Source organism: Suricata suricatta, chromosome 6 (assembly GCF_006229205.1).
Source record: "Suricata suricatta isolate VVHF042 chromosome 6, meerkat_22Aug2017_6uvM2_HiC, whole genome shotgun sequence".
NCBI lineage: Eukaryota > Metazoa > Chordata > Mammalia > Carnivora > Herpestidae > Suricata > Suricata suricatta.
The window spans coordinates 45,786,867-45,800,292 of record NC_043705.1 but is presented as its reverse complement, the minus strand read 5'-3'; the positions used below and the strand labels follow the sequence as shown (position 1 = coordinate 45,800,292).

Here is a 13,426-nt window from a genome sequence, read left to right as displayed (position 1 = left end):
TGCAAATGCTGAGACCTGCAGCTTTGTCCTCTGAATTTATGTGGGGTCCTGCTGGTTGATTTTTAGAAGGAAAGGATGCTTGATTAGTGTTAACACTAGGAGGCTGAAACCCTGTCAGACTTTACAAAAAAAATTGGTTGCTTATGCCCACTGTTTTCTATTAGAGTTTTTGTATGGTGTCAGCATTTTATTATCTTTAAGTAATTTAAAAAGCATTACTTCTTAAACTCTCTACTATTAACAAAAAGAATCTATTTTATGTAATTTTTCATTAAGAAATTACTCTTTTCCTTAATCACTCTTATTCTTTGGAATAAGAATATACAACTCCTACTGAGTTAATTTCTAATCAACACAAATTCAGGTCATTCACTGAAGGGATCATTGAAATCAGGAAAACAGAACACTAGCTGGTATAGTTTAGAAGCAGAAAGGCATGGGACCAAGTCTAATACAGTTTCCTTAAGCCCCTCCATCCTTCCTGCTCTTCTTTGAACATCCTTAGCACAGTCTTTCTTTAGGGCCTTTTCATTTACTGTTTATTTTCATTAGTGTGTGTGTAAGTAACTTCCTCAGTTTCTTTTAAGTCTCTGCTCAAAGACCACCTTGCTGGAGAAAATTTCTCTGACCATACTATGTTACGAACTATAGAAATGATCCCTGAAAGTATATATAGTCTTTGACCATACTATGTTAAAACAATTTCCCTCCTACTTCACTTTCAGTCTCTTTACCCTGCTTTATTTTTCTTCTTTCTCGCCTCCAACTCAAGTGAGCTCCATGAAAGCAGGGACCTAACCCATCTTGTCTATTGCTTTATCTCTAGAGCCTACATCATATGTGACACATAATAAGCAAATAAATGTATTTGCTGAATAGAAGAAAGAGATTTAAGGCCAGTTCTTGGTGACTGGTTTTAAGAGGACTAATGATAAGGTTATGATGTTCCCATAGGAAAGCCATCAAAGTCTAGATTCCTTTCAGTTAGAGGTAAGATTGTTCAGTGCAGATCCAGAAGATAGGAGAAAGACCTCTAGGTTATAGGAAGATAGATTTGGGCTAAAAGTAAGAAAGAATCTGATAGTAATTGCAGCTTCTGAAAGGTTTTTTATTTTTCTGTTAAATGCTTATTCAGATTGTATAACCACTTTGGGGATTATTGTAGAGGAAATTTAAGCATGTTAAGCAAAATAGTTTATATTCTAACATTTCTCAGAAGTATATGATTCTGAATCGACTCAAAAATAATCACTGAGTTTGGCTATTCTTAAAAGTGCTACTGGACATATGTATCTTTTATGGTAACACCTAAATCAAGGGGTTGATTGATCTCACCTTCTGGGCCAAAATTGGCCTGTTACCTCTCTTTGTAAATAAAATTTTATTGGAACACAGCCCTGACTGTTCATTTACATATTGTCTATGGCTTTTTTCACACTATAATGTCATAGTTGAGTAGTTGCAACAGAGACTGAATGGCACACAAAGTCTAATATATTTGCTATGTGTCCTGTTACAAAAAAAAGTTGGCTAACCTCTGTCCCTAACCAACAGATTGCAAAAAATAATACAGAGAAACCCTCTCTATTCAGTCTTCCAAATACCTCATCAACATTATCATTGTTGTTACCATTTTTATTGTTATGTCAATAAAGATCCAACCATAATAACATATGCCACTCTGAATATTTAAATAAAGGAATTTAATGAAAAGAATTGGCTACACCTGTGAATGAAGAGGCAGGAAGATGTTACTAGTCCTCCCAGGGAGACCAAGGAAGGAAGTAGTTCTACCAAAGTCCAGAGGCTGGGATTATACAACAGAAGCTGGAACCATTGGATGGGACTGGCAGGGGTTGGGGGAGGGAGTAAGTGTGGTGCTGTTACCTGAAGTTGGAGTTACAGAAAGATTCTGCTTCTGCCTAAAATGCTGCCTAAGGTGGAGAGAGAGAGAGAGATACTCTGGCTTCTCCCAGTACTGCCTTCCATTGTCTGCACCATTGTCAGAAATCAGCAGACACAGAAGCCTGAGAAATGGAGTTTGCAGTTTGTTCCCCTGAAATACAGAACAGTGTAGAAGAAGGTGAGGAATTAATCTCAGAACACCCAGAGCCAAGACCGGTACAACTGCTCATAGTTATTTAGTGCTACCATTTGCCAGGCACAGAGCTAAACAGTTTGCATGAATCCTCATCTAGGAGGTAAATACTAGTATTATCCCCAGTTTATAGATGAGGCTTGAAAAATTAAGGACATTGCAGGTACATTGCTAAATAGAGCAAGTTAGAATTCAATCCAGGTTAATCATACTCCAAAATTCTGCTTTTAGCTCTCTTATTTTATAAATGAGAAAAAAGTTTGGAGAAGAAAAGAAACTTGAAGCTGAAATGGCAGGATTCCAAATTACTCCTATTAAGTTTTTGTACATGTACACAGAGCTAAAGTCTTGTGCTGTTACTGTAACATTTAGAGTTCAGAGGAAGCTCTCACTCAGATGAGGGAGTATCCTTACACCTTGAAACTATTACTGAGCAGCCTTTTTGTACCCAATGTACTCAGTAAAAGGGGTTATTAATTATAACTGCCTAAGAGTGTTGAGATAGTTTGAATAGATAATACATCTTGAGACTTCTGAATAGTGTGCCACAGAATGGGCACCTGCTACTTGCTTCATAAATGCTAAGTAGCTGTCGTCATTGTTAAAACTTTTATTATCCTGATCCTAGGAGTGGTTATCAGAGGAAAAGAGTGTAAATTAGAAAGCTTATGAAGTATTATCCAAGTGCTTTATTAAAAAGTAATACCCTTCTGTTGGACTTTTTACTTTGCCTGTATTTAGAAGATTCCTTACAAAATAGTCAAGAATAGGATTTTTGTTTTGTTTGTTTTTATGTGAATAGCCCTCGTGGTACCTTAATTTGTTAATTCAAAACCTTTTCAGGTACCAGTAGTTTTCTATGAAATGCCATTTCTTATGATTCCATAAGTTTCTTTCACCTAGGATGGCCTTTCTCCAGCTTTTCTCAACATACAACCTTCTCCTTCCTGTACCCATGTCTTTACTTGGTTTCGTTCTAGTTTTCCACACCTAGAAATTTTTTCTTTCTTAGCCAGCTCAATTCCTATCATACTTTATAATATTAGGAAGGATAATTATTGGGGTGCCTGGGTGGCTCAGTCGACTGAGTGTCTGACTCTTGATTTTGGCTCAGGTCATGATCCCAGGGTCATGGGATTGAGCCCTGCATTAGGCTCCATGCTGACCTTCTCCCTCTGCCTTTCTCCCTCGCTCATGTGCACTCTCTCTCTAAAATAATAAAAAATAAAGTATATAACATTTTAAACAAAGGATAATTGTTTGTAATACTTTTATTATAATTATAATACCTTGAGATTTTCCTCCTCCACAAATATTTCCCTAATTAAGCACATGACCCAGCACCTATAGGCCACCTGTACCATGCTGTTGTATACTCACTGCCTCAGACAGTACTATGTATCAGGTAGAATTTTTTAAATTACTTTATATATTTTAAGAGAGAGAGAGTGTGCCAGAGAGTGTGAGTAGACAGGGGCAGAGAGAGAGGGAGAGAGAGAGAGAATGCCAGGCAAACTGTACTTTCAGCATAGAGCCCGACGTGGGGCTCAAACCATGAGATTAGAACCTGAGCCAAAATTGAGCTGGTTGCTTAGCCAACTAAGCCACTCAGCTGCCCTGGATAGCAGTTGTATCTGCCTTCCCCAACTAGATTAAAAGCCACGCTTGGATGAATGTTTAGGTGGTGGGTGCTTTACAAATACTTCTATTAAATGAAAACTTGTAGTTTGAGTTCAAAGTACTTGTATTTTTTAAAAATATTGTTGATGTTTGCTTAAAAATTAGTCTTGCTGCATGGCAAGATCACTGACAACTTTAGTCTGTGTATGAGATTCCCTGAAAATGGCTAGAATGGTTTTTCTTTGATCCAAAGATAAGCTCACCATGAAACAAAACACCCTGGAAGTGAATCTTTCCAGGATGGTGCACTAAGTAACCTATGGTAAACAGTTACTTGTCATTTTTTAAAAGGCAAGTAAGAAGAGTAATTGATAAGCAGAATCATTAGGTTTGATATTGCAGTATCATATTTTATTTATTTGAAATGTTAATATTTTAAAATTTATTTTGAGATTGAGAGAGAGAGAGAGAGAGAGAGAGAGAGAGCTAACAAGCATGGGAGGGGCAGAGAAAGAGAATCACAAGCAGGCTCGCAGAGAGCCTGATACGGGCCTTGATTCCATGAACTGTGGTCATGACTTGGGCCAAAATGAAGAGTCTGATCCTTAACTGACTGAGTCACCCAGGCACCTGATCTATTATTTTTATACATTTTTCAAGGGACCATTTACAATATACTGATCTCAGAAAACTGTATAAAGTAAATGCAGACATCCAAGGAAGGATAGTAAAAAGTCCTCAGATTGATCTCTGAGAATTTAATCTACTTACCATGTATTCACAATTAAGAATTTATCTACTGACCTATTTTGTTCCTCCATATGTGAGTAGGTTATCTTCTCCATGTTTCAAAAGCAGCAACAGTTTTTTAGGTGCCACAACTGCAGAACTCTAAAAGATAAGTCAAATTAGGTCATATTGCTCAAACACTGTGAGATGCTGTACTTTTAATTCTTTGCGAACTTAGAGATTGAATTTAGGATGGCCTGTGGTGTTTGGAATCTAGACTTAACGACACTGGCAAGGTTTTCCTTTTCGAAAAAAAATTCAGGTAGAAGAAGCATTCCAAATGTTTAAAAACAAATAACCCTCTCAACATCCTTCTCTCTCCCACCCCAACATTATGTACATGTTTTGAATCAATTTAATATTTTATTTTCTGTGATGTTCAGAGATTAAATGTAAATCTTAATAAATCCAAATTCCTTGAATTTGAAGGTGTTTAGACTTGAGGCATAGCATTTGCCCAGATCATTCCACATCTTAAAATATGGTTTTTGTCAAGGCTAGACAGTAAACAGCTATAGTAGTGGGGATCCAAACCACAATTAATAGTGCTGAATGCTGTCTTACAAACCTGCCTCTTGATTCCTTAAAATAAAGAGCTGGAAGTAGCTGTAGCAAATGGACCTCAAATAGTGTTACCAAAAAAGATTTTGTGTTTTAGTTTATTCACATAGTTTTTATGTGTGTTTATAAGGAGCTATCTGATTGATTGCAAAGTTAGAGTATGACATGTATCTGAGTGTAAAGTTATGCAGAAACTGTCTTAACACTTAATTTTGTTTAAATTACTTTAGTTATTTCTTCTGTAGCTAAGATTACAATTCAGACACTTCTGTCTGAATATTGGTTGTAAATGGTAAAGCAAATAGAATTATAGCCATAGCATCAGGCAGTGAGCTAATGTGACAAGTCAGGCAGTTCTAATTGTAGGGACATTGTCCCTTAGTTTTGGTATTTTTCAACAATCGTACCATTTATGATTTTATTTTATTTTAGCCATGTCCTTTGGGGGCCCGAGATTTTCGAGAGAAACAGTGTGCAGACTTTGACAATATGCCTTTCCGTGGAAAGTATTATAACTGGAAACCCTATACTGGAGGTAATGTATAACCTGGCAGAGCATTCATCATGCTTGAGAGCTTTGCAACTATGACAGAATATATAAATACATGCAAACACATGCATACACTCATATACATACTAGTAAAAATTAGTGTTTGCAAATCAAAGCAGGAAAATGTTTATAGTACTATAAAGTTTCCCTGTAGTAAAGTTTATATGTTCATTAACAGGATCAGAAATCATTTTTAAAAACTTAATTCTATTTAACATGGTACAAAAGTCCTGGAAAAGATATAAATCCCAATAATGTTTTTGAGTTCTTGAGACTTCCTTGGGATATATGGACATTACATTATAATCATTTATAATCATTGCACATTTAGAATTATTACCCTAAAAGCAATTTATAACAATATAAATCAACCCAAAAGTGGCCAAGAAAATCTGTATTCTTTCTTGGTCAAAGGCCAAGGATCTTCCCCTAGATTATTATTATTCTTTTTTTAATGTTGGGAAACATTTTTACCCTTTAATTTGGCATGTATCAAACATGAATTGTTTAGTAAACACAAGAAGCTTTTTGTACTCTCAAAATATAAATTAGATTTTGTTAGAATTTTCTCTTGGAAAAATTATACTTATAAAAAACTTTTATTGTTTGTTTTGTGTTCTAACATCTTACTTTGGAAATTTTCCAATGGACCAATATTAAAAGAATTTTATAGTGATATCTGTACGCCCACCACCAAGATTCTACCATTCACATTTTAATACACTTCCTTTATTACATGTCTAGTCATCTCTTTATCCATTAATCCCTTTTATTTTTTTAGATGCATTTCAAAGTAAGTTGTAGTCATTAATATGCTTTCCTCTAAGTACTTCAACACGTATAACATTAACCAGAGTTCAATGTTTACTTTTTTTTGAGAGAAGATTATGTACAATAAAATGCACAGATCTTTTATTTTTAATGTTTATTTATTTTTGAGGGAGAGAGAGAGGGACAGAGGGCGTGAGCAGGGGAGGGGCAGAGAGAGAGAGAGACTCAGAATCCGAAGTAGGCTCCAGGCTCTGAGCCATCATCATAGAGCCCAATGCAGGGCCCCAACTCATAAACCACAAAATTATAACTTGAGCTAAAGTCAGATATTTAACCGGCTGAGCCACCTAGGTGCCCCTGAAATGCACAAATCTTAACTATGCTTTCTCTGAGTTTTAACAATTGCATGCACCTGTAAAACCCCATTTATATATAGAAAATAACCATACTTCCAAAATTCTCATAGTCCTCATAGTCCTTCCCAATTAATAATAGCTGCCTCTCCCTATTTCTTCTGAGAGGCCAACCAACATTCTGGTTTTTTTTCTTACTTTATTTTATTTCTTAGTTTTGCCAGTTCCAGAATTTCATATAAGTGAAATCACGTCATATTTACTCTTTTGGGAAGCTTTCTTTAAGCCTGATGTTTTTGAGATCCATCCACATTATTGCCTGCATGAATAGTTGATTTCCTGTTATTGCTGAGCAGCATTCCATTGTAATAACCAGTTTGTTTTCCTTTTTTGCTATTGATGGCCACCTGAGTTGTTCCTAGTTTTCAGCCTTTCTGAATAAGCTGCTGTGAACATTTGTGTACAAGTCTTTTTGTGAGCATATCTTTTCATTTCTCTTGGGTGAATACTTAGGAGTGGAATTGCTGGGCAATAGGGTAGGTGTGAGTTTAGTTTTAAAAGTAATTACCAGATGTTTTTCCAGAATGATACATCGTATTATACTCCCACCAATAGGTATGTTTGTTACACATCCTTGCCAACATTTGGTATTTTTAATCTCCTGGTGGGTATAAAATAATGTCTCTATGTAGCTTTAATCTGCACTTTTTGACCATTGATTGTGTTGCACACATTTTTTGTGGACATTTTTATGTGCTTATTGTCTTTTGTGGTGTCTGTTCAAATCCTTTGCCTGGTTTTAATTGTTTTTTAATCTTTTTAATCTTGAATGATAGTCATTTATCAGATAAGTTTTATGAGTATTTTCTTACATCTTTGGACTCTCCCATTACTTTTTTTGAATGTTTATTTTTGAGAGTGAAAGAGAGAGTTCTAATAGTTGTCTTATAGATTGTTTAGGATTTTTTTTGATAAATAGTCATGCTATCTGGAAGTAGTGACTGTCTATAACAATCTTTATACCTTTTAATTCATGTTCTTGCCTTAATTCACTGGATTGGCCTTTCAGTATAATTGGTACATGTATGATTATATGTGGTTTTTTTATTCTGTTAATATAGTGAATTACTTGATAGATTTTATGTCAAACCAACCTTTTATCCCAGGATAAACCCCTTGTGGTAATGATTTATTATCTTTTCATATGTTATCAGATTTAATTTCTAATATTTTATTAAGGATGTTTGCATCTATATTTATAAGGAATATTGATTTGTAAATTTTTTTCTGTCATGTCATTGACAAGTTTGGGTATTAGAGTTTCTCTGGTTTCCAGAAATATAACCCCTATTTATTTTGCAAGATTTTGTAGGATTGGTATTGTTTCTTCCTTAGAATATCTTTCACTAGTAAAAGCACTCAGGGTTGGTATTTTCTTTGTGCAAAAAATATTTACTACAAATTCAACTACTTTAGTAGATAAATGGCTATTCAGATTTTTAAAAATTCTTATATCTTAAAAAATGTTATTTCCGTATCCCATTTCTTGACAGAAAATTGGTCATAACATTCTCCTACTATCCTGTTTAATATCTGTGGGCTCAGTAGTGATAAATGCTCTTTCATTTCTGATATTGATAATAATGTATTTTCTCTCTTTTGATTGTTAGTCTTGCTTGAGGTTTATCAATTTTTTAAATCTTTTTGAAGAATCAACTTTTGGCTTTAGCACTTTTCTCTATTGCTTTTTTCTTTTATTAATTTTTGCTCTCATGTTTATTATTTTTAAATTTTGGGTGTATTTTGCTTTTCTGCATTCCCAAAACCTGATTTAAAAAAAATTTTTTTTAGTGCTCAGTTATTTTTGAGAGACAGAGACAGAGTGTGAGCTGGGGAGGGGCTGAGAGAGAAGGAGACACAGAATCTGAAGCAGTTTCCAGGCTCTGAGCTGTCAGTGGGGCTTGAAATCAAGACGTGTGAGATCATGACCTGAGCTGGAGTCAGATGCTTAACTGACTGAGCCACCCAGGTGCTCCCCTTCAAAACCTGATTTTAAAAAAATTTCTTTTAGTCAAAATCTTTTATTATTTGTATTTTGATTTCTTCATTGACTCATAGGTTATTTAGAAGTATGTTATTTTTATTTCCAAACATTTGATATTTTCTAGATTTTTATTATTAATTTATAATTTAATTCTGTGATCAGAGAATACTCTGTATGATTTAAATATTTAAAATTGATTGAGATTTGTTTTATAGTACAGCTTCTTGTTCATGTTGGTAATGTTCATCTATACTTGAAAAGGATGTATTTTTTCAATTGTTGGATCTACTGTTCCATAGATATCCATCACATCATGTTGGCTGATAGTGTTGTTTAAATCTTTTAAATTCTTTTAAAATCTTTTAAAGACTTCCTCTTTCAATTACTGAGAGAAATGTGTTAAAAATCTCCAACTGTTATATATATGGCTTTGCTTTCTTTTTGGTAAGTTTTTCTTCATGTAATTCATATTGCTTTTAGTAGATGCATATACATTTGGGATTATTTCAATTTACTCTTGGAGGGAAAGAAGCAACTGTCTGAAATAATTCGCAGATTTAATAATTAGCATCTAGATGATGCTTAGTGAATTAACCCTAAATTCGTAATAAGCGTTCACTGAAGGTAACAAGTAATGATGTGACCTTCCTTTTAGAGAATCATCTTAAATCCCATATCCAAATAAAAGCAGTACATCTTCTGAAAACTCACTGTAGCTAAGGAAGCTGAGCACATCTTCAGTAATAAAAAAGAAGAAATGTATTCTTATTATCATCACATAGTGTAATGATCTAAGGAATACAATCTTAGTATTTACATGTCATACATATCAAATACTAACTTACATAATTAAGTAATATTAAAATTGAGAGAACTCATGTTCTCTGTTTCAAGCCTGATACACAAAAAGCTACATTAAATTCCAAAACATCATAATAAAAAATGGGAAGGGAACTATATTGGGTAGTAATGAAAAAAATCCCAGTAAAATTCATGAAAATTTAGAGAAATTTTATTCATGAGAATCTTACAACAATAAATATAAACACCTTGATTATCAGTTCAGGAAGAAATTATTTTATTTATTACTTGTTATTTTTGTGCTCAGTACAGCAAAAGTTATCATTACCCTGTCTGGTAATAACATCGCAATTATGTAGAAGTTCTGTAGCTTGTAGACATCAAAAATGGAAGTAAACATGGAGTTAGGCCACAGGTTGTAAACTGGCAGTTCAGGAACCAGTTTTTACTTACATACATGTTTTAACCTCCACAGTACTTTTTGAAAATTTTGAATGAGTTACCAAGAAGATTTTTTATTTTAAAAATCTAGGTTTCCAGCTTCTCATGAAAAAACAGAATTTCTGACAATATTGGGCCATCTTGCATTATACAACAATCAGCTTTAACAAGGATCTCCTTTAATGAAATGTTCTCTCTCATTTATCATTGTCGCTACCACTCAGTTGTCTTGTCTCTTTTATTTCACATACCTTCACCCTGCAGAAACCTGGTTTCTACTTTCACTGAGACTAACCAAGTCAATTTTCCTTTCTGCCTCATTTTCTTGGCTAGACAGTCTTCTTTATTTCAAAGAGAAATTTATCAGCATAATTAGAATGAAGCCAAAGAAAAATGGAGGTTCAACACAAAGTGTTTATAAATCATAAATTAAATCAGTTGATACATATTTATATGTAGCTTTCTCCTGCACTGTTTTGAATAAAATAAATTCATATATATTGCCACTTTTCCAATATACTATAGGGTCATGATATTACTCTGCTAATTTTTTAAATTACTATTATTTACACCTATTTTTCACATCAACCTTAAAAAGTACAAATTTCAGTGACAAAATGAAAATAATGACATTATTATATGCATTTATATATTTAAAAAATTAAATTGCATATTGTTTTAATTATTCATGTTTAATGGGACATGTCATATCTTTGATTTAGTAATAAGAATTATTCAAAGCTAATACTATAATTTTACCTTTGACTTGCTTATCTCATAAAAATTTATCTCTATGCTAAAGCCATGTTCTTTAAATATGATATGTTTAAAGCAGGTACAAATTCAAAGGTGTTTTTGTTTTTGTTTTACAACTACCATATCCCTGCTTAAAGTAGCAGGGTTTTGTATCAGCTGCAGTTAACAAGGGGCATATGTTTTAGAAATTTCCATTTGTTACATGAAGTTATTAAGTCAAGCCTTCTCAAACTTTACTTTCTTAGTTTTTCTTTTAATGTTTATTTTATTTGGAGAGAGAGAGAGAGAGAGCAGAGGAGGGGCAGAGAGAAAGGGAGAGAAAGAATCCCAAGCAGGCTCCACACTGTGAGCATAGAGACTAAAGCAGAGCTCAATCTCATGAAACTGGAGAATATGATCTGAGACAAAATCAAGAGATGGATGCCTAGTGAACTGAGCTGCCCAGGTACCCCTATTTTCTTAGTTTTTAAAAATTTTTCTATTTCTTATTTTTTTTTAATATTTAGGTAGCTTTACTATGATCTCTTTTGACCTAAAGTATATTGTTAAATATATATTGAAAATACTTGAACATTTTTAATTTTAAAACTGCTCAATGGATCCTCCATCAAGTTGCACAAGCAATGAAAATAAATGTGAAATTTTAGCAAAGGAGGAAAGAAACCTACACATCTGGATATATAGTGAGAGCATTATGTCTGTATAAATTGTAAATTTTTGGTGGTTATTATGGAGTCACCGTTATTAAAGAACCATTCCGTTTATTTCTCTTCTGCTGTATTTGTCCAGGTGGGGTAAAACCTTGTGCATTAAACTGCTTGGCTGAAGGTTACAACTTCTACACTGAACGTGCCCCTGCGGTGATTGATGGGACTCAGTGCAATGCGGACTCACTGGATATCTGTATCAATGGGGAATGCAAGGTTGCGTCCATTATGAATTCACTCCTTTTTGTTGAGACTTTTGAGATTTTCATCTTCTTTTCTCAGATATTAGCTCTTAATTAATACTATGCTCAGTTTTAATAAAGAGAGCTACATTTTAGAGAAATTCAATTTCCAATTAGATTGACAATATATATAGATAAAGGTAGAATAGCCTATTCATATTCAAACATCATGTAACTGAATTATTTTGGTGTTCTAGTTATATGTGTAGTGATTGCTAAAGTTCTGGATATATTTTGGACTTTAATTTCTATTATTTGGCTCTGTTTACAAACAGACTATAAAGATGATAGGAAGAGAGGGAACAAGGATGCAGCTTTTATTCATATGGCTACCATATGTTTTCATTGGAAGATTGTTTGATATATTTCATATTTTTTTCTTAAAGTGTGAAGCAGCTATGTTCCTTTTACTCTGCCTCTTTTTGAAGCATTTTGAAGCACAATGGTTTTCATTATAGAGTTAGTCTTTACCTTATTAAAGCATTTACTTTAGAGAATTATCCAGACTAGTTGAGAGTTATTGGAGCAAATCTAAGCTATTTTCCTAGACCTGTGTATAAATCTAATCATAATAAGAAAAGTCATAAACATCACTGTTCTTGTAAACTTTTTCTTGTTTTTCTTTATTTTAAGGAGAAGCACAACTCTAAGTCTTAGAAACTGAGAAAGAAGAGATAAACACATTATCTGTTTTACTTTGTGTCATAATTTCCTGCAGAAGTTTCTGTCCTTCTGGCTACATGCCTCCAGATATATCTGATCATCCTATGTGTGTGTGATTTCTGACAGTAGTATATTTTTTTTCAGAAAACAAAGACAAAAAGCATAGGTTTTATTTAGAGATCACATGCCTGTTATCAATGGCTATGGGTCATATATACTAATGCAAGTACCAAAATATATACCAAAAATATATAAAAATCTGTATTTCTGTGATTAAAGAGCCAGTGGTTTAGAAAGGTCTAACCATAATGCCCGGTCAAGATTCCTGCTGTATTGCCTTGTGTAGGACAATAAGCAATTTTTCTTAATTCTTACATTTGATTGAAGGTATAAATAAGAGCCCATTGCCAACAAATTATAAAGTATTTTAAGATTTGGAGCATGCTATCTATAAATGAAGAAGAAATCTAGGTTAGAAATATAGGCATGCATTCCTGGGGAATCAAATTTTTCTTTTCTTTAAACTTATTTGTTGCAAAATGCTAGCTAAGGACTTGCTGGGGAGTGAAGGAAAAAGTGGAAAGAGGAAAATATTTCCTGTTTTGACTTCCTTTACTGGAAAAACAAACAAGTTATATTTATTTGGTTAGTTATGGTTCCAAGAAATCCTCTTTATGACATACTGAATATTCTTCTCTGTGTTCAGCACGTAGGTTGTGATAATATTTTGGGATCCGATGCTAGGGAAGACAGATGTCGAGTCTGTGGAGGGGATGGAAGCACGTGTGATGCCATTGAAGGGTTCTTCAATGATTCGCTGCCCAGAGGAGGTGAGTGTGTAGAGGACTCTTCCTCACGTCTCTGACATGCTGGGAATTGCCAAACACTTGACTTCTTCCCCACTCCCTTTTTAAATTTTTTGTTTATGCAGACAATGTTTTTTCCCCAAATTGCTTTCAGTCTCTTAAGCATCAATTATAGATTAATGTAAGATATTTTAAGGAAATATTATTCCCTTTCTACTTGACTT

The 13,426-nt window shown here is 33.8% G+C and overlaps 1 protein-coding gene across 1 annotated transcript in view; it reads left to right on the top strand.

The window, feature by feature from the left end:
- The window catches only part of ADAMTS6 (ADAM metallopeptidase with thrombospondin type 1 motif 6), a 265,952-nt gene that overhangs the window by 186,941 nt on the left and 65,585 nt on the right, over positions 1-13,426 (top strand). The window contains exons 14-16 of the mRNA XM_029942319.1: positions 5,501-5,603; positions 11,574-11,707; positions 13,103-13,226. Of these exons, the coding sequence (XP_029798179.1) occupies positions 5,501-5,603; positions 11,574-11,707; positions 13,103-13,226 (361 nt within the window). The remainder of the gene's footprint in view (positions 1-5,500; positions 5,604-11,573; positions 11,708-13,102; positions 13,227-13,426) is intronic.